Genomic DNA, 19,772 nt, shown 5'->3' on the forward strand with positions numbered 1-19,772 from the left:
GAAATGACCGCCGGTCTTCCTGTGCAGGCCCCCGCCTCTGGTCTCCGGTCTGTGGCTACAAGGTGTTTCCCGTGCGAAGGAGAACCCCCGCTCCAACTCCCCTTCCCGGACACCCCTCCGCGGCCCTCGCCGCCCCGCTCCTGGGCACCTGTCTCTGCCCCACCGCCCACTCGTCTCCGATGATGGAGGGTCCTCTGTCCTTCCACGCGCTTGGGTCAATGACCTGGGAGGCCCCCTGGACCCCTCTTCCTTCCCCTCGGCCCAGATGTCCAGACAGCACCACCTTCGGAGGGAACTCAGAATGTGCGCACTTGGTCACCCTACCGCGACCACCAGGTCCTGGCCACAGAGCCGGTCCCCGCAGCCACCTCTGCTCTGTCCTGCCCCCTAGAGACCGTTCACCTCGCAGCAGCCAGAGGGACCCCCTAGAGGCTAAAGTCCGATCGTGTGATTTCCCCTCGGCGCTTCCGTGCCTCCCATCCCAGGGTGAAGCCAGAACTGTGCCGCTCAGCCGGCCTCCTCCCTCCTGCTCTCCCTGCCCCTGCAGCCGGTGGGGCTTCCGGAAGCCACCCCACGCCTGCAAGGCTGTGCATCTCACCCGGCACGTCTTCCTTCAGCCTCTCACCTCCCTTGCTGCAACAAGACCCCCCTGCCCCGGCCCCCACCCACCCTTTCTCTTTGGCAGCGCTGGGTCTTGGTGCGCGCGCGCGGGTTTTTTTCTGGTCGCGGGACGCGGCTTCTCACTGTGGCGCACAGGCTCCAGGTCTGCACGCTTCGGTGCTGGTGGCTCCCGGGCTCCAGAACACAGGCTCCGTAGCTGTGACACGCGGGCTGTGTTGCTCTGCGGCCTGTGCAGTCTTCTGGCCCAGGGGTCAAACCTGTGTCTCCCGCACTGGCAGGCGGGCTCTTCACGGCGGAGCCGCCAGGGAAGCCGCCCTACGCGCCCGTCCCGCACTTGGTCCCCTCTGTCCCACAGTGCTTATAGCCCTCACCCAGGCTTGTGATCTCATCCTGAGGTTATTGCGGTTTCTCCTCTTCTGTTCTCAGGAGGTATGCTCCATGAGAACGGGGATTTTTGTCTTGCTTCATGTCAGGCACAGAGTAGGTGTTCAATACTCGTTGAATGTTGAATCAACAAGAACAAGTAAGCACCTTAAAAGCAGTTGGAGAGAAAACGGACATTACAAAGATAAGAGAGCAGCAAATTTCTTGGTCAAAACAACACAAGCCGCAAGGCAATGAAAAAACACCCTGCAGCAGTAAAAGGAAAAACACTGTCAACCTTGGGACTGTACGTGCAGTGAAATGTGCCCCCCAAGCTAAACTAAGGTTAAATGAAGTCATTTCAGACAAAAGCTGAGTGAATTCATCACCAGCAGTTTTACAGTTTAAGAAATGTTACAGAACTTCTTCAGAATTAAATTAGAATTTAATAACATATTTGGAAAACTTCCACATATTTGGAAATTAGCCATCAGACATCTAAATAGTCCATGGGTCACATAAAAAAAAAAAAATCACAAGGGAAACTAAGATATTTTTAACTGCATGAAAATTAAAACATTAAAATGTAGGGATGTTTATGTTAGAAATGAAAGGCTCCACAGCAGTAATTTTCCCCTTAAGAAGCTAGAAAAAGAATAATTAAATCCAAAATAGACTTTATTTTCTTGGGCTCCAAACTCAACTATGGATGGTGACCACAGCCATGAAATTAAAAGACGCTTGCTCTTTGAAAGGAAAGCTATGACAAACCTAGACAGTATTAAAAACCAGAGACAATCACTTTGCCAACCAAGGTCCGTCTAGTCAAAGCTATGGTTTTTCCAGTGGTCATGTATGGATGTGACAGTTGGACCATAAAGAAGACGGAGCACAAAAGAATCGATGCTTTTGAACTGTGGTGTTGGAGAAGACTCTCGAGAGTCCCTTGGACAGCAAGGAGATCCAACCAGTCCACCCTAAAGGAAATCAGTCCTGAGTATTCATTGGAAGGACTGATGTTGAAACTGAAGCTCCAATACTTTGGCCACCTGAAGCTAAGAACTGACTCATTGGAAAAGACCCTGATGCTGGGAAAGACTGAGGGCAGGAGGAAAAGGGGACGACAGAGGATGAGATGGCTGGGTGGCACCACCGACTCAATGGACATGGGTTTGATCAAACTCCAGGAGATTGTGAAGGGAAGCCTGCGTGCTGCAGTCCCTGGGGCTGCAAAGAGTCGGACACGACTGCACAAGTGGAGAACAACAAACACAAAATAAGCAGAAGGAAGAAAGCAATAAGGAGCAGAAATCAATTAAAAAGAAAACAGTCAAACAATGGGAGGAGATAATCCAAAGTGTGCTTTGTAGTACCTGTAAAATTGAAATTCTGATTGGTAGAAAACTGACTGTGGCTAAACTGATCAAGGAAAAATTAAGGAGAAACAAACGATCAAGAAGAGGAATGACAGCACATCACGACATGTCCTACAGGCATTGAAATAATAGACCACATTACAGATGATGTGCTTAGTGAAGTCGTAAGCAGATCAAATCCAGCAATACATAAAAAACATAACACTCCAAGTGGTATTTATCCAGGAAGGCAAGTCTTGTTTAACCGTTCAAAATCAAAGAACGTAATTCTCCGTATCAACAGAATAAAGAAGAAAAATCACATGGTAATTTCCTTAGACAAAAAAAAAGAACATTTGACCAAATTCATCAATTCACAATAACTCCTCTCAGGAGACTCCCTCAACCTGATAAGGAACACCCAGGGAAACCTGCAAAAGCATCAAACTTAACAGTGAAAGGTGACCCTTTCTGCTCAAGAATGGAGACAAGGCCACAGTGTCCTGTTTTCACCACGAGCTGGAGGCTCTGGCTCGTACAAGAAGGGAAGAAGAAACGCAAGACATGGACGTCAGGAAGAAGGAAGCAAACTGTCTCTATTCACAGATGATACAATTGTGTACATAGAATATGCCTTAAAATTTACTGAAAAGACAGACTAGTGAGGGACTTCAGCAAGGTCACAGGCTACAAGGTCTGTATACAAAACCACCATGTCTGTTACCATATTGGAACTACCGGAAAGGGAAATGTAAAGATTAAGTGTACAATAGCATTGAAAATCTTGAGGTAATTAGGGTTAACAAAATATGTCCAAGGTATGTACACTAAAAACTATAAAATGTGAATGAGAAAATCAAGTAAATCTGAGTAACTGTGTGGTGAGGTGCCTGTCATGGACTGCAAGACTCAGAACTGTTGATTTTAAGTCCCTGTTATAGACTAAATCAGGCCCCCCTCCCTCACACCGTCATCTCCCTGTGACTCTATTTGGAGGCATTTAAGTGAGGTCACAATGGTGCTAGCGTGGGACCCCGATGCTGTAGGACCAGCATCCTCCTGTGTGGACAGGGGGAGCAGGTGCTGGACAGGGCCTCACCAGGATCCAGCTGCCGGCACCCTATTCCTGGACCTGTGGACTCCGGGATTGCAGGAATATCCTCCCATCTCAAGTAGACAGAGACCGTCCTCAAGTTGATCTAGAGATTCTACGTAATTCCAGTTTAAACCCCAGAGACTGGTTCTTTTCCCGGTAGACCCTCATGAGCTGCTTCTAAAACGCAATCTAGAAAACCTAGAAAATGAGTCAACAAAAGGGACCCACACTCCCCGGTTTCAAGGTTTCTGGGACACCAGGACACAACAACTCTTACTTCCAGACATCTACCTGGCAGGAATGAAGACATGTCCGGAGTCATGGGTACCAGTCATCCTGGGTACCAACTGTCCTGGGAACTGCCTGCGTGCCCCTGGCGGGTGGACAGCCAGGCTGGGTGTGCATGGAGAAGCAGGGCCGCAGGGACCACGGTTGTTTCTGGGTGAGATTTGGCAGAGACCCAGAGCTCAGTCTGTGATTCGTTCTGAGTGGAGGTGAAACTCACCTGAGTCATGACGACGGGCGCGACGGCTGTGTGGGGTGAGTGGAGAGTCTGGGGGGCTGGGGTGCTGGCCACCTGGGCCTGCTAGCCGAGGTGTGTGAACATTCAGCAAAACTCATCCAGCTGTTGACTCAGGACCCACGTTCCCACACATGCCATGTTCGCAGAACAAGCCCATGGCAAGCAGGCGCTCACAGCCAACAGCATGTCCAGCGTACATGGAAGGTGGGCGCCGAGCCTGATGAGGTGTGGGGCCCACTCTGGCCAGCTGTCTGTCGAGCGAATGTTAACACAGAACCAGCAACCCCACACCCTCCCATAGAGCACGCGTGCACGCTCAGCCAAAGCCATGCCCACGGATGCTCACGGCCGGTCTACCTGGAAGCAACCCAGTGTCCACCGGTGTGCGGACAGGAAGTCACCCTCACGTGCCAGTGGGCACCAGAGGCAGCAGAAAGGATGAGCTGCCCTGCCTGTGGGTGAGCCACAGGGACCCGACCGTGGGGTTCTGTTTTCACCATGCCCGAGTGGCCTGGCTGAGGCACTCTCACCAAGAACCAGGGCTGCCCAGGACCCTGGCCTGGGAAGGCCTTGGGGGTGGCCCGGAGACTGGACTGGCTTGCAGGCCACGCGCACCAGCATGCTGAAATCCATCTCCTCCATGTGCTCAGTGAAGACCTACTTCCATAGAAAGCAAAGAGCAAGAAAGCAGGCAGAGATGGGGGCGAGGCCAGCAGAGACCCCACTGTCCCCCTCCCTGGGTATGGACGGCAGCAAAGAACCCATCACCCCTCTGCCCAAGTGCCTGCAGAGCCGCAAGCCCGCGTGTGTGCTGGGCCTGACGGGCGGCATGCGGACTCGGTGTCCGGGGAGACCCCACTTGAATCATGCTCATCCTCGGCCCCAACTAGCAGAGCACAGCCGCAACCTGGAGGCCACGGTCTCCGTGGGACGTGGGCCCCGGTAAGGAAGCAGAGAGCCAGGCTGAGGCTTGACACTCAAATGGCCGCACTGGCAAGGAGCCCGGGTGGGCTGAGGGCCAGTGCAGCATAGCGGCGAGTCCAGGAAGGCGGCAGCCAGGGAGCATGGCAAAGCACAGGCGTGAGGAAGCGCCAGCAGAGGCCACGGAGCCCACCCTGATCCTCACAGGAGGGCTCTGCAGGACGACACGGACGGGGCTGAGCAGGCCAGAGCTCACCCAGGCCGGGCACTGGGGACTTGGTGGACCAGGCGGCCCAGGAGGCGCGCCCTGCCTTCACCAGGCCAGGACGGCCTCAGCTGCTTCCAAGCCCTCTTTGGCCACCGTAACAGAAGCTGTGCCAATTAAGAAGAGGAATTTGCCCAAGGGAACTGGGCACTCCTGGACTGCAGGGGCCAAAGCAGTGGGCGGAGGGGCCCGTGTGGCCCCCGAGCTCTAACCCTTAACCCCCCAGGGCACCATTCCTGCTGACGGTCAGCAGGCAGGGCTCAGTAGCAGCCCCCATTCCCTCTCGGGAGGAGGTGCTTCAGATGCCACAAAGGACCCCAGGGGGACCCCCAGTTTTGGGGGTTGCTTAGGGGTGCCATGAGGCTGAGGGGCCCTGGGGCAGGACGCGATCACATGAGTGCAGTTCTTGGGTGCCCCGGGGCCCACCTTGGACTGACAGCCAGGCGACAGACACCACCCAGGGGTCCGACGTGCTGCCGCCGCACACAAAAGCAAAAGTAGAAACGCCTTTCCTGGCGAGTCCTACGCTTACAGTTTATTAGCTAATCAACACCAACATGCAAAAATAAGCGCTGAATACAAACCTCTACCGTACGGTTTCGTGTAAACTACAACAGTTCGTTTGATTTGAAGAGTCATTGGTGGTTACTTCAACTGAACTACTGGCTTCTGTAATGAATAGTGTTTGGAGCTAGAGTCACTGAGCCGTCGGCAAGGCCTCTGCAGACACCGGTCCAGTGGGTTTCCACGAGTTACATTCTCAGGCAGGAGATGAGGCGGCACCAGTGACGTGACACTGAACCTACACGGCCAAACGTGGCCCCTGGGTGCGGCCTCGGGCAGGCGGTGGTCCTGCAGGCCAGCGCCACCTGCAGCCGTGGTGCCGGCGTTTTGGCAGCAGCTCTACAGAGAAGTGACAGGGTCCCTCGTGGCACTGAGTCACCACAGGTCAGTCTGGCGTGGCCACCACTGCTCCCGGGCCATGGCCGAGGACCAGTCCGCCCCGGGGGTTCCTTGTTAGCAGAAGGGAAGGAACTGTGAGAACACGGGGAAGGAATCAGTCCCTGTGGTGAAAGGTTCCAGCCTCCCTCCGCGCGGTCAGTCTGTAAAGAAGCTTCTCTGAAAGGTGAAAGCACTTTAGAAGCATCAACAGCTGACATGTTTCAAATTCGAGTGCACACTTGATAAATCTTTCCCCCTCTCTTCCCAGGAGTGTTGTCGTTGCTCACTGATCTTTGGTCGCAGAAACAAAAAGGCAGGTAGGCAGGGGCCTGAGGCCGCTCGGCGTGGCAACCGCCTACATGATGTACACCTTCTCGGCCTGGGAGAAGTGGAAGACCTCTTTGGTTCTCGGGCAGACGACCTTATCATCCTGCCGGATAGAGAGCAGGGACTAAAAAGGAAGACCAGGCGCATTAAGAAGGGCCAATCCAATTTACATCAACGTTTCTTACGAGAAACCTACAAAACCAACTCTCAGGAAACAAATCGCTTCATTTCACGAAAGTCACTTTCTGCAGGTACCCCTGCCAAGAAGTCCTGAGCTTTCTCCACTGTCCCCCAACCCGCCTTGCAAAGGACAGCTCAGGCCCCAACCCCCCGGGGCACTCTGCCATGGCCCCGCCCCACACGTGACCCCACCCCCTCCGCAAGGCCCCGCCCCCCGGCCCTCACGTTGTAGCCGTAGACGTAGCCGTTGGGCAGCATCATGGGCGGGTTGTTCTCGTTCATGACATCTCCCGAGATCTTGCAGACGAGGCGCGAGTTGGCGCAGTGAGCCATGGGGAGGGGCTGCGCCAGCTTGTTCAGCGAGCGGCTGCACACCGGGCAGTCGGGGCTCCGCGAGCTGCCGTCCTCCTTGTAGCACTGCCTGCGCGCGGGTTAAGGAGGGCGGGCCGGCCGAGGTCCCAGGGTCCCGAGCACCCCGTGGAGGCTACTGAGCGTTATGGTCCCGGTCTGGGCACGGGAGCCCTCCGGGCACTGTCTCAACCTTGGGGCTGCAACGCAATTAAGGCACGGTCTGGGGGGTGGGGAGCACTGCAGAAGTTGTCTCAAAGACAGGGACTGAGGCTCGTAAGGAGCGGGGCCTGGACACCACCCCGCACTAGGAAGGGGGCGCGTGGGCAGCAGCCCAGAGCGAAGGATACGGCGTCTTTATGGCCGAGAGGCCGGCCTGCAGGGTGAGGGTGAACACGGAGTTGTTCCCAAGCTGGTGCAGCCGGTAGTTGTCATACCGGAACTGCTGGATCAGCATCCGCCACCGCGCCGGGTCCAGCAGGTCCTGGAAGAAGCGGGGCAGAGTCGTGGTAACAGGAAACAAGCTCAAAGCCCCTTCCCTGCAGACGGAAGACGAGAGCCACCCCGCTCAGCCACGCGCCGGCGCCCAGAGGGCAGCCTGAATTTGCGCCTGCAGCCAGGCCACCGCGGACTCCCTTTCTGGGACACCGACTCGTTCTGAGCCTATGCTGATGCTCTGGAGTGTGTGTCCTGTGGCCCGGACACAAGTCAAGGACTCGGGGCTGGAAGGGAAGCCACTCATGGAGCAAGCTCCAGAACCTCTTGCTAAGAGCATTACGGAGAAACCTTATTCCAGGGAACAGCTTATTAGAACAGAAAGTTAAATCTAGTTCATGTTGGTCCCTAAAACCACCCAGGTTTAGTCTCAGACAGGGTGGGGGCAGGGAGGGAGGGGGAGGCAGCCAAGCAGGAGCACGGTCAGAGGTTCTGTGAGCTCCTCAGAGCCCTGGCATAGGGCCCATATCACACTCCCAACATTTAAAAAATGATTTTTAACATTTTATCCAACCAGTCCATGGTGAAGGAGGCCCACCCCTAGGGGCTGCCATGCCCAGCGCCACCTGTGAGCCCTGCAGTTTCTGCTACAGCCCCTCTCAGAACACAGTACTTTGTCCATTCCCACTGTGACCCATCTGGACATGTCTGTGACCTCTTGCCACAAGGGACAAAGGCATTGCTCCCTTACTGAGGAGGCTCCAGCGCGTGTCAGGAGTGTCTGGTCCCCTGCTCCTGCTTCCAGGACACCATCCCAACTCTGCTTCTGAGCTCCCTGCGCCCGAGACCCCCGCCTGCGCTGAGCCACGGCCCTCCTGTCACCCAGGCCTCCTCTCGGGTGCTGCTTAACCTGCCAGTCCACTCTAAAGGAGGTCAGTCCTGGGTGTTCACTGGAGGGACTGATGCTGAAGCTCCAGTACTTTGGCCACCTCATGCGACGAGTTGACTCACTGGAAAAGACTCTGATGCTGGGACGGATTGGGGGTGGGAGGAGAAGGGGACGACAGAGAATGAGATGGCTGGATGGCATCACCGACTCGATGGACATGAGTTTGAGTGAACTCCAGGAGTTGGTGATGGACAGGGAGGCCTGGCGTGCTGTGATTCATGGGGTCACAAAGAGTAGGACACGACTGAGCGACTGAACTGAACCTGCCAGACCAGCTTTCTGGACCATAAAGGAGGCTGAGCATGGAAGAGCTGACGCTTCTGAACTGCGGTGTTGGAGAAGACTCTTGAGAGTCCCTTGGACTGCAAGGAGCTCCAACCAGTCCATCCTAAAGGAAATCAGTCCTGAATATTCACTGGAAGGCCTGATGCTGAAGCTGAAACTCTGTAATACCTTGGCGACCCGATGTGAAGAGCTGACTAATTTGAAAAGACCCTGATGCTGGGAAAGATTGAAGGCGGGAGGAGAAGGGAACAACAGAGGATGACATGCTTGGATGGCATCACCAACTCGATGAACATTGAGGTTGAGTTTGAGCAAGCTCTGGGAGTTGGTGATGAACAGGGAGGCCTGGCGTGCTGCAGTCCACTGGGTTGCGAAGAGTCGGACATGACTGAGTGACTGAACTGAACCTGCCAGACCAACCTTGACAGCCAAAGGCTGTCGTGTCCCAGCTGGTGGAGAACTCTGCCCAGGGGAGGGGACACCCGCCCTGGGGCCTATTCTGAGGCTCGGTCCCTCTGGATCCCACAGCAGCGATGACATCACTGCCTGGCTCTTCACAGCCACTGTGAGGCCTCACCAAGGAGTGAAGTGATGTGCTCCACACCCTCCTGAGCTGGGAGCCTCACCCCCAAGGGCAGGCTGGCCTTTGCTGCACTTTGAAAACACTGTGAGTTAAAATCTGAAGATTTTAGACCTGAAGATCTTTGTGACCTGCTGATTTATTGTATTCCCAAACACCACAGAAAGTGTGAATTCAGTTGGGAAGAAGCTTCCAGCAGCTTTCCAAAGGACCTGCAGGCACTTTGGGCAGTGGGGGCTGGGTCTGCCCAGAGGCTTGACAGAACACTTGTCAGTGGGGCTGCAGGGAAGACAGAGGCCGTCTCCAAGGCCCAGAGGACAGGGCGGGTCCACCACCCAAGGGTATTACTCCCTCCCCTGCAAGCACGCCCACCCACACCGGGAGAGGCCCTCCGGGAGGGGCTGAGGTCATGGGCAGGGGGCTCACGAATGGCATTACTGTCCTTCTAAGAAGAGTCCCCAGAGAGCGCCCGACCCTTCTGCTATGGGAGGACCCAGCAGAAGTCATGCCTCAGGCTGGCACCTGACCTTGGACTTCCAGCCTCCCGAACCCTGAACACAAGCCCTGGTCTGTGGTATGCTGTTGCAGCTGCCAGAAGGGACTAACACAGAGAACGGCTACCAGAAGTGGATACCTAAACACGGGGGTGGAGCTTCACAACAGGGGGCAGCAGCTGGACGTTTGCAGACAATGCCCAACAGTACTGACCGTTAAAAGTGAGGGCTCAGGAAAAGAAGAGAATGGCAGAGCGCACCCCAGTCTCTCCAGAGAAAACTAAGAGCTGTGCACCATCAAGGCCACTGTGATGAGACCTCAGACCCAACGAGGGCTGAGTTACTGGGAGCTGGAGCGAAGGCTCCTGGTTACAAAGGGTGGCGAGCCTGGCAGGGCTGTGCTCGTGGACGGGGGCTGTGGGTGACGAGTCTAGCATCCAGCCAAAGCCATCTCGGGGCAGAGTGGTGAAGGTGTGGCTTGGCTTCTCTTGGGTGTTTATCCTGGGGGTGGGGGGATGGGGGAGATGAGTCCAGTGATCCTGACGCAGGGAAGAGAACGCAGGGCAGGAACAAGGGAGGTCAGGAAACACGCCAGCAGAGCCCAGGCCCGTCCAGCCTTGACTGGGCCTCCAGAGGAGTGAGCAGGCACTTGGAATTGCCCTTTCCAGCTGAAGTGCTTTAGGAGCCGTTCTGATCAAAGATTTTGCCAGCAAAATGGGAACAAGATGGGAAAAAAGGCCTGGGTGGTGTGCGGGCCACACTGGTCAGTGGCAGTGACTGCAGGCCCGGCCCGACCCTGAGCCCGGGGCACGCCGTACCTTGTAGGGGGAGATGTGCGTGTCCGGCGGGAAGGCCAGCATGCCCATGACCTGGCGGACCTCGTCCAGCTGGCTCCCCTCAGCCTGGCTGAAGTGCTTCCTGGCGTGTCTGGAAAGGCACAGCGCAGCCTGGAGACGTGTGCACCCCCGCCTCCCCCACCCGGGCACCAGCTGTGCGGGCCCAGACCCGGCCCGGGAGGGGCCCAGAAGCCGGCCCTGCATGTTGATGGGGGTCCTACCTCACCGCATCCAGCCTCTTGTTCTGCCGAATGAGCTCAATGAACTCCTGGATCCTCAGGCTAAACTCCAGGCAGCTCTGAGGGTGAAGACAAGGCAAGGACCAGCTTAGCCAGGATCACCTGAAAGCCGTGTCCCGGCTCGAAGCTGCACACACTGCTACAGAAGCTCGGCATCACCGGGGAGGCAGGGCTGCTGCTGGAATCCTAATCTCAACCTGCAGCCAACACTTGCTGGGTCCTGACAGGCCGTGGCCCGGCCCCACCCCACATCTCTCAGGGCCAGGCCAGGGAGGGCCGGGCGGACGTGGGGGGAGGAGCGTGGGGGTACTCCCGAGCTGCAGCTGGCTGTGCGGACATGGCAGCCTGGTTAGCACAGCACCCCCGTCACACCCTCCAACCCGCAGGCCTCCTCTTTCCAGCCCCCGATCATGCCGAGGCTCCGGGGGGACAGAGCACCACGTGAGGACCCGCACGGTATGGGCTACAGCGACTCTGGGAACGAGCCAGCTCAGAGGCCCTGGGTGGACGGGGCCGCAGCATGTGGCCAGGACTGGGTGAAGATGGCAGAGGTGGGCAAGCAGGTCAGGGCCAGCTCCTGGAAGAGCCCAGGACGTGCCACGGATGCGAGGGCCCCGGGGCTGGGGCTGCTGTGCTGGGAGGCGGCCGTAGACCAGCTCCATCTGGGAGGCGTCAGTCCTGAGGCTCTACAAGAGACCCCGGGGGGATGCTAATACAGCTGCATTAGTCAAGTAGCTTGTAAGAAGCCCAAGCGAATTTTGAATTCTTAGCAACATCAACCCAATTTGGGCTAAAACTCCTGCAGCCAGGGGTAGAGAGAAGCAGGCAAAATTAACTTTTGTGACCTAAGATGAAAAACCTGGATTATTTTACAAAAACACTAAGACTATAACATCTCCAACATGGCTTCAGAAAACACTGTTTCCAACCAGAAACAGAGTACATGGAGTACACGGCCCAGAGGCCAACCTCAGGACCTCCGCGCACTGTCCCACCCACGGTGCCCAGGCCCTGAGACGGTATAAACGTTGCCTTGTGTCTGCTGCTTCCACAAGTCTGCCAACCCCTCCTGACTTGCTCCCCGCCCCCCAGCCTGGCATACACTCTGCGTAGCAGGGAAGCGCCCAGGCTCGAGGGACCCTGGGAGGACACCCTCCATGAGCCCCCAGCCCGGCCCCAGGCACACCAAGCGGAGCGCGGGCTGACCTGACTGCAGACCGTGCCGCCTGGTGTCAGGGGCACTCACCTGGTACCCACACGTCCACTCCGCAGGGGCTCAGAAAAGATGGTCTGTCTCCCTGCCCAAGCCCCCTTCCCCACCCTCTGTGCAGGGCACTGAGCCCCAGGCAGCAGTCTGTCCTGACCCCAAATGGGTGGGGCAGGGCGAGGGTGGCGTGGCAGGCACCGCACAAACCAGTGAAGAAAAACCCGGCCCCTTTCAGAGGCCAGACCAGCAGAGCTGAGCTGGGGACGGAGGGCGGAGGGGCGCTGCCTGCCTCCCAGGGAACGATGACCACTTCCATTTGGGGCTGCTGGCCAAGGAGCGTTACCAGTAAACCCTAGGTCAGCTCTGCAAAACCGACCCGTGGAAATGTGTCTCCTTATTTATGGTGGCTCTTTGCTCTCCAAGTTAACCCTCAGACAGGCCCCTGAGAGGGTGGACACATGCAGGTGTCCAGACTGGACAAGGACTGCCACCATCTGGTGATCACATCACACACGACCTGAGAGGCTCTGCGCGCCCCTGTTCACAGCCCCACTGAGGCTGCAGACACCGCACACACCTTGCCCCTGCCGGCCTGATGTGTCCAGAGACCCACCTCAACTCAGGAGACTTCTGCAGGCTGTACTCACTACTTTGGAGGTGTTTTCAACTACGGGAAACGTGGGTCTCAAAGTTTCTTTTCTCGTGTAGAGCCTCACCACTGATCTAAGTGACCCCTGGCATCTGGCGTGAGCCCCTGACCCCCCACCCCCAGCCTGCACGTGTGATCCAGCACCAGAGCTCGCGTGTGCCCACAAGAGCACAAACTGGACAGAGCCTGCACACCGGCTTGTGTTCAGCCAGAACTTTGTAATGAGCACGTTCTGACGGCCTCTCACCCTCTGGATGTACTTCTGGACAACTACTTATGCTCCCTCCAGTTACGTGACGAGACCACAGGACTGTGCCCTGGTGGATTCGCCCCGCCAGCCCACCCCCTGGCAGGTAGGTGCAAGGCTCCCCGCTACGACCCGACCCCCGTGGCGTGCCTGGCCAAGCAGCAGTGTTCTCGGGGAGGGAGCAGGGCTTGCAGAAACTGCCTGTTGCACTGGAGGCCTGTTTTCCTTCTGCCCTGGTTCCCGCCGAGCGCACAGCCGTGGGGGTGGAGCAGAGCGCGGGCGCGTGTTACATACCAATTCTGGCTTTCCTTTTATGGTTTCCATACCAAGATCCTCACTCTCTTTAGGGGAGCCACTGGCCATTCTACTTTTCCGTCCCGTCTTCGCGTCGTGCTCGCTTTGGCGGCCCTGAGTGGCAGAGAGTGTCACCCTTGGCTGGTGACTGTGTGCACACGACACGCTCAGCGGGGCGGGGTTAAAGGCACTCGGTTTAGGACAGCTTTTCTAACAGAGGCAGGAAAGGTTAATACAATCAAGCATTTCTGCAAGCCCTAAGGCGTTGACACCTTTCAGGAAACAAGTTTAAATTCAATTTTAAGTGTCTATATTTTAAGCTGCTTCTGGGTCTCAAGAAAGGCTGTATTCGAGAATATCCCAGACTGGAACTCTGCATCCTCACAGGCGGGCACCCACTCCTCGCAGTGTGCCTTCCAGAGTCAGTGAGTGGGTGGGTAGGAGCTGGGCCCACCCGACTCCAATCCCTGGCAGCACATGCGTGGTCCATCCACACCACGTGCCTTCAGAACTTCACTCAACATCTGTCCAAACCATAATGCAGAGAGTGCCCTTTTGAGTATTTCCCCTAAAACTCAACACTACCCTCTTATATAACAACCCCAAACCCACAACGAACCCAACAACCCCCTATTATGCATCCACACAACTCCGAAACAACAGGCTCTGGTGCAGGTGGCGCCGCCCCTCCCCACTCTGCAAGCTCTGCCCAGGCACGCCCCGCCCCGCCGGGAGCCCCGCCCCGGCGCAGCCCGCGCACCTTCATCTTGCGCAGCCGGGACTTGTTGTCATGGCACCAGGCCAGGCAGGTGGCAGTCTCGCGCCTCTCCAGGGACTCCTCCACCTCTTTGGCAGTCAGGAACATCTCGATGTTGACTAAATCCTGCAGTGAAGGGAGCCCTGGCTCAGAGCTCTGGACCCCGGACCCGCCCAAGGCTGAACGGACACGGTGCCCGGCAGGTGGCGCCCCGCGCCTCCTCCCATGGGAACACCCTCTCCCGCGCTGGGACACCCCGCCGCGGGCCGTGTCTGCGCAGCACGCAGGCCTGGTGACGGCCCGGGTCCTGCCAGAACCTGGGGCCCCACCAGCTCTCACAGGGCCGACACACGGAGATCCCGGTAGTCCACACTTAACTTCTATGGGTTTTGCTCTGCAGATGGGTTTCAAGTTTAGGTTTGTGAGAAGGGGCAGCTGGGGGCCGCACGTCTCTCGCCTCGGCTCTCTGCTCCTCTCCCCCAGCCCGAGGACTGCAATCTGCGCGGGCCAGCCCAGTGCCGCTGAGCTGGAGGAGCCCGGCAGAGCCAGGGACCCACAAGCGCGAAGCCACCCACTCAGGTGCACTCCTGCAAGGTCGAGGGGGCGCTGTGGTGCCAGGAAGGGCGGGGGCAGGGGGAGACAGGAAGCCCGGGGCCCAAGCAAGAGGTTGGAGCAGCCAGTGAGAAGGACCTCCCTGGCCACACGGGGCAGGTGGTGCGCATTCTGACATGACAAATGAGGGGTCACTGGAAGAAAATTTCAGAAAGGGAATTTCTCTTCCCTCAGGCACAGACGGAGCTGGTCGTTTTCTGTTAGTGGGTGGAGGAACATCCAGCACACAATAGCCCTGGAACTCTTGTGTCTCCAGAGCTTCCACTTAGACTCACAGCCACTTGGACCGTGGAGCACAGGACAGGACACCACCTCACCCATGCTCTCTCGGCCAAGACATGCCACGCAGAGCAGCTCAGAGCTCGCCACGGAGGTTCCGTGTGCAGCACCATAGCCACGTCAAGCTCCGCATGGGAGCTGTGCTGCAGAAGGACGCATAGCCCCTACAGGTGGACACAGCACGAGGAAGGGACACCTGCTCTACTTCAAGAGAAAGTCAGTGGAGGCACACCGCCAATGAGGTCGCCATGAAACCGGGCACTTACAGCAAAATTAACAAGAAGAAATAATCCAGTACTGTTACTAGACAGCGAGATGGTGCCCGTGGACCAGCTCCCGGGGCATCTTCTGTGGAGCCAAACGGGCTCTTGTCACGGGCACAAGAGCAACTGATCAGAGGGCCCGGGGTGTGCTGCTGTCGGGGCTGCTCTGGACCACGCAACAGCAGGGCGGCCACAGGAGGGAGGCTCCACCCGCAGCATCCCCGGGAGGGACAGTGGCAGATGCCGGCTGGGGCCTGCAGGACTCGCCCCCAACTGCCCAGCCTGACTCCTCCTCGGCTCCACGTCCTGACTGCCAGACAGAGCAGGACACAGTCAGAGAGGGCTGGAGTGTGGCTGGGCGCTGGACCCCGAGGCTTCCCGCCACGGCCCACGCTCCACCCAGCCGCTCCCCCTGCTTCGCCCTGAGCATGGGGTTCAGGTGAGGGAGTGCCCTTGGGTGTCCAGCCAGGACTCCTTGATCCAGCCCTCGGCTCGCCGCCCTCCCTACAGAGGGAGCCGCGTTCTGGTGCTGCTTCCTTGGCCATCTCTCCAGTCTCTCCAGAATGCTTCCCGCTAGGCCAAGGCGAGGCTATCAGATGACACGCTGTCTTCCTTCTCTCCTGTGCTCCATCCTTTCCAGGCCTTTTCTAACTTGCAGGTGGTGGCTTGTCCTGCCCACACCCCAGATTCTGGCCTTTCCAAGACTCTCCCTTTCCTGTGGACAGTGCTCTGATGACCATGGACCCTGGGTTGTGGGAGCCATGGTAAAAATGTTAAACCAGCCAGCCGAAGGTGAGCCACAGGGAGTGCGCACCACCCGTGGCCCCCTCCCAGGAGGTTGCCACCACGGAGGCGGCCAACATGGGACCACGGCCAACTCCACCAGGCCTTCTGCCAGCCACAGCCGCCAGCGTGGCCTGCACTCCCCTCCATATTCACAGTGTCTTTGGATGAGAAGAAGGAGCCCCAGCACTACAGCCTCTTCCTGGGAGGCCTCGCCCACCCCAAGGCCAGGATGATGCCCTCCTGTGTCTGCTTCAGAAAGAGAGCTGCGTTTCTGTCCTCAGTGTGAGGCTGGGGGCTCCATGGGAAACCCCTTCTGGGACTGGCTCCTAGACGTTCACGCCAAGTGACCTCCTTCTGAGGCCCCCCGCCCCTGACTGCCCGTCTGCAGACAGATGACCACTGGCCCCTGCCCACTCCCCGCTGCTCTGCGCCTCTTCAGACAGCTCACCTTCACCACGTCTGGTCTGGCTTCACGCTTCTCCCCCCACGGAGCACACCTGGGGGCCAGGAGGCACAGGGAGCTTGGGCCTCACCAGCCAGCACAGGTGGGTGAGCCTGGCCACGCCCTCGCAGGTGCAGGGGAGGGCGCAGGAGTGAAGCCCGACAGATAAGACAAGCTGTGCTGAAGGTGAGGCAGGGAGAGCCTGGGGTGAGGAGGAAGCTGGCATGGTGGGTAGGAGATCAGGTGCCGGGGACCACCGGGCACCAAGCTGAGACTGGCAGCCCCGTCACCCAGAGCAGGAGCCTGGGCCCGGGCACACCCAGGTCGAGGAGCTGCCCGGGGCTGTGGTGCAAGCAGGACAACCATCCCCGATCCCCACCTCGAGTGTGTCAGCCAGGAGCAGAGGCCTGGAGCCATAACTAGGTGGGGACACGGGGCCCGTGGGAAGCAGGTGGGCCGGGCCCGCTGCGGGGACCCCAGGCACCTCCTGGGATGGGAACAGGATCACACACTGGGGTTCGGAACCACCAGGGCTAAGCCCCATCAGCCCAGGGCAGGAGCCACACACACTGGGTGGGGAGGGGATTGTGATGGGGGCCGGGGGATCTGAGGACACGAGGGTGAGGAGGCTCAGGTTCAGGGGTCCCAAGTGCAGCAGAGGAGCCGGCTGGGGCAGGACCCAGGACGCAGAGAGGACACTGCCCTTAGCAGACGTGCTCCTGCCAGGAGCTCCAGTCATGGGAAGTGGGCACGTGGGGCGACCACGCAATCCTGCCGGGCACCCGACTGCTATGCCCGCCACAGTGAAGGCCGCCCTCGGGACACCAGGGTACCGCTGCCCCCAGCCAGCGGCCTGAAGGCTGGAGCACGGTGCGGGTGGACCCGCAGCAGCCAGCACAGGGCACGGACAGCCCAATCACCACCGCACACGGCCTGGGGCATCAAGCGCTTCCACACCTGCACCCCGGGGCCACCACAAAGGGACTGACAGAAAGCATGCCCGGCCCAGAGAGAGGCTCATGCACGAGGAGCGGGCACAGGAGACCTCTGGCGCGGGCGACCCCGTCCACACCCCTGCCCCTCTGAGTCCCGGCTCAGGACACAGCGAGGGCCCCGTCTGTGCCCACCTCGATGCCGCTCTGGCGCGCCAGCTTCACGGCCGTGTTGTAGTAGCCGCAGCGCAGCAGGTGCTCCACCATCATGCGGTCCATGCGCTTCCTCTTCCACACGCTGGCCGCTGCCGGCTGGTCACTGCTGTGCTCCTTGAGGTGCTCGATCCGGCGCTTGCACAGCTTGGCGCTCTCATCCTCCGCCTGGATAGACTCCACTGCCTGCGCCAGACACAAGCGCTCAGGACCTGCGGCTGCCGTTGGCCACCCAGACCGCCCACTGTACCGCCCACTGGACTCCCACCCAGACCGCCCACGACCGACTGACCACCAGGACTGCCCACCGGACCGCTCACCAGATTCCCACCCGGACCGCCCACTGTACCACCCACTGGACTCCCACCCGGACCACGGAAGACTGGGCGGCAGGGAGGCCAGAGTGGGAAGCAGGCCCCCGGGCCGCACAGGAGCCAAGGGGCGGGGAGGAGCTACAGTCTCCAAGGCTACGGCAGGGTCTGTCCTTCCCCACAGGGACGTTACTTTCAGTTTTAGGTATTCAAGCTGCACTGCCGGAGGCAGAGAACTTTACATTTGTCCAGCTTCCCAGTTAATGAACACACTTGTCATTATAACCTGAGTTTTTATCTTTTATAATACTTTCTCTAAAGGCTATTTAGTTCGGAATTAAGACGGCCAAGTGGCAGTGTTCTATGCCTGCTTATCACACAGCAGCCACTGGCGACCACCTGAAGTGTAGCTGTGGGACCCTGGCACTGGTTCCATGACTTTTCCACAGGAATGTCAGTGGCACCGGCGGCTGGTGGCTACGCATTGGACACCAGGTCCAGAGTCCTGGTCAGCCGCTGGCTGCTCCCAGCACATTCCACCGTCAAGAAGTCAGCTGTCAGGGTATTTGCAGCTCCTTGACAAGGGGACTCTCCTCTACCTGCTTTTTTGAGTTCTTCGGCCTCACAGAGTAAAACCCCAGGTAGGCTTGTGTCGCGGTCTCTGAGCTGCGGACTGTCAGGGACACCTCCGGTCACGCTCCCTGCGCTCGGGGCCCACGGCAGGCTCCACCCCACTCGCCAGGCTCTCGCCCCCTCTTCCTGTCTGTGCTGTACCCCAGTAATCTCCTCAGACCCGCCTTCCAGCTCCGTAACTCTCTCTTAGCTGGATCCCATTGTTAAACATTAAGATATTTGTTGTAAGTAAAAGCTGAGTTTTTCATTTATCTTTCTTTGAATTTTTACTTTGTTGTTTTTAACTTCAAATCGCTTACACTCTCTATTCCCTGCAGATATCTCCAAGTTGTTTTTTCACCCTTTAAACACAGTGAAGGGCGGTATCTGCTAGTTTCTACCTCTGAAGTCTGTGTGGATCTCCTATTCCTGCTGAGTCTCCGTCACAGTGTCCTGTGTACCTGTCACCTCCCACTGTGCTGGCTACTGTCGGGGAACAACCTGATGCTCAGCTGGAAGGCAACCTCCACCGGGGAGGACCACATTCATTCCACCATTCCACCAGAGCCCGGAGCAGCAGCTGCTGGGACCACGCCTACCAGGCGGACACTGGGGGCGGGGTCAGGGCACCCAGTTCCCGTGGCTGTGAACCTGGGTGCCAGCGCCTGCTGGGCTCCCTCACCCAAGGTGCAGCACTCCCGCCATCAGACCCCCGCTCTTAACGCCCGAGGCCCGAGCCAGGGAGGCCCTTGGGGGGTGCTCCCCTGAGGCAGCAGGGGTCCCTAGCCTTCTGCCCCACCCCACCCCAGACCGCCTGCTCCCCAAACCTGATGATTCCTGTCTGTCTCATGAGCTCCCCAATACTTTCGATAAAATGTTTCCAAATATCTTATCTCACTTTGGGGGTGTATCTACCATCCTCAGAGACAAGAAAGCCAGCGTGCTGTTTTGAGGTGGAACAGGGAAAATAATAAAACTGCTCCCACCCTGGGCCCAGGACACATGGAGACAGGAACCGGAAAGGGGGTCGGGAAGCCTGCCTTGTGGCGGCAGAGGCCACTGCAGGATGGGGGGACCACCCTCCACCACAGCTCTCCCCCAGGGCAGCCGGGGAAGGGGGCGCCCGTGAGTGCCGGCGGCTGGGGACATGGCAGGCGGCACAGCCCAGGAGAGCACTGACCTTCCTCTTGAGGACGCTGAGCTTCTCCACAACACCGTCCAGGAGGCTGACCACAGAGTCCACGGCCGGACAGCCGCTCAGCGTTTTCTCCAGCTCGGCCACCACCATGGTGACGTGGCTTGTCTCGCGGTCGATGTTCTTCTGCGCGGCACGGAAGCGCTTGTTCAGCGTCTCATAGGGCACCTGCAAGAGACAGAAGGCTGCTGCGTCCGCGCCCTTGGCGGGCAGG

The 19,772-nt window shown here is 58.3% G+C and overlaps 1 protein-coding gene across 4 annotated transcripts in view; it reads right to left on the reverse strand.

Moving 5' to 3' along the window:
* Positions 1-5,634: 5,634 nt before the first annotated feature.
* MAEA (macrophage erythroblast attacher, E3 ubiquitin ligase) overlaps positions 5,635-19,772 on the reverse strand; it is a 28,353-nt gene continuing 14,215 nt past the window's right edge. For 2 of the 4 annotated variants that reach the window (XM_055434487.2, XM_055434491.2), the window contains exons 2-10: positions 19,544-19,726; positions 17,423-17,626; positions 13,917-14,039; positions 13,157-13,270; positions 10,742-10,818; positions 10,503-10,611; positions 7,292-7,425; positions 6,819-7,014; positions 5,636-6,537 (exon numbers count right to left, since the gene is read on the reverse strand). In XM_055434487.2, the coding sequence (XP_055290462.1) occupies positions 6,442-6,537; positions 6,819-7,014; positions 7,292-7,425; positions 10,503-10,611; positions 10,742-10,818; positions 13,157-13,270; positions 13,917-14,039; positions 17,423-17,626; positions 19,544-19,726 (1,236 nt within the window). In that variant the 3' untranslated portion in view covers positions 5,636-6,441. Of the gene's footprint in view, positions 6,538-6,818; positions 7,015-7,291; positions 7,426-10,502; positions 10,612-10,741; positions 10,819-13,156; positions 13,271-13,916; positions 14,040-17,422; positions 17,627-19,543; positions 19,727-19,772 lie in introns of all 4 variants that reach the window. The other 2 variants (XM_055434488.2, XM_055434490.2) reach the window with 2 other exon arrangements.

Source organism: Moschus berezovskii, chromosome 5, assembly GCF_049115385.1.
Source record: "Moschus berezovskii isolate FMDL1 chromosome 5, NW_MosBer_1.0, whole genome shotgun sequence".
In the NCBI taxonomy this organism is placed as follows: domain Eukaryota; kingdom Metazoa; phylum Chordata; class Mammalia; order Artiodactyla; family Moschidae; genus Moschus; species Moschus berezovskii.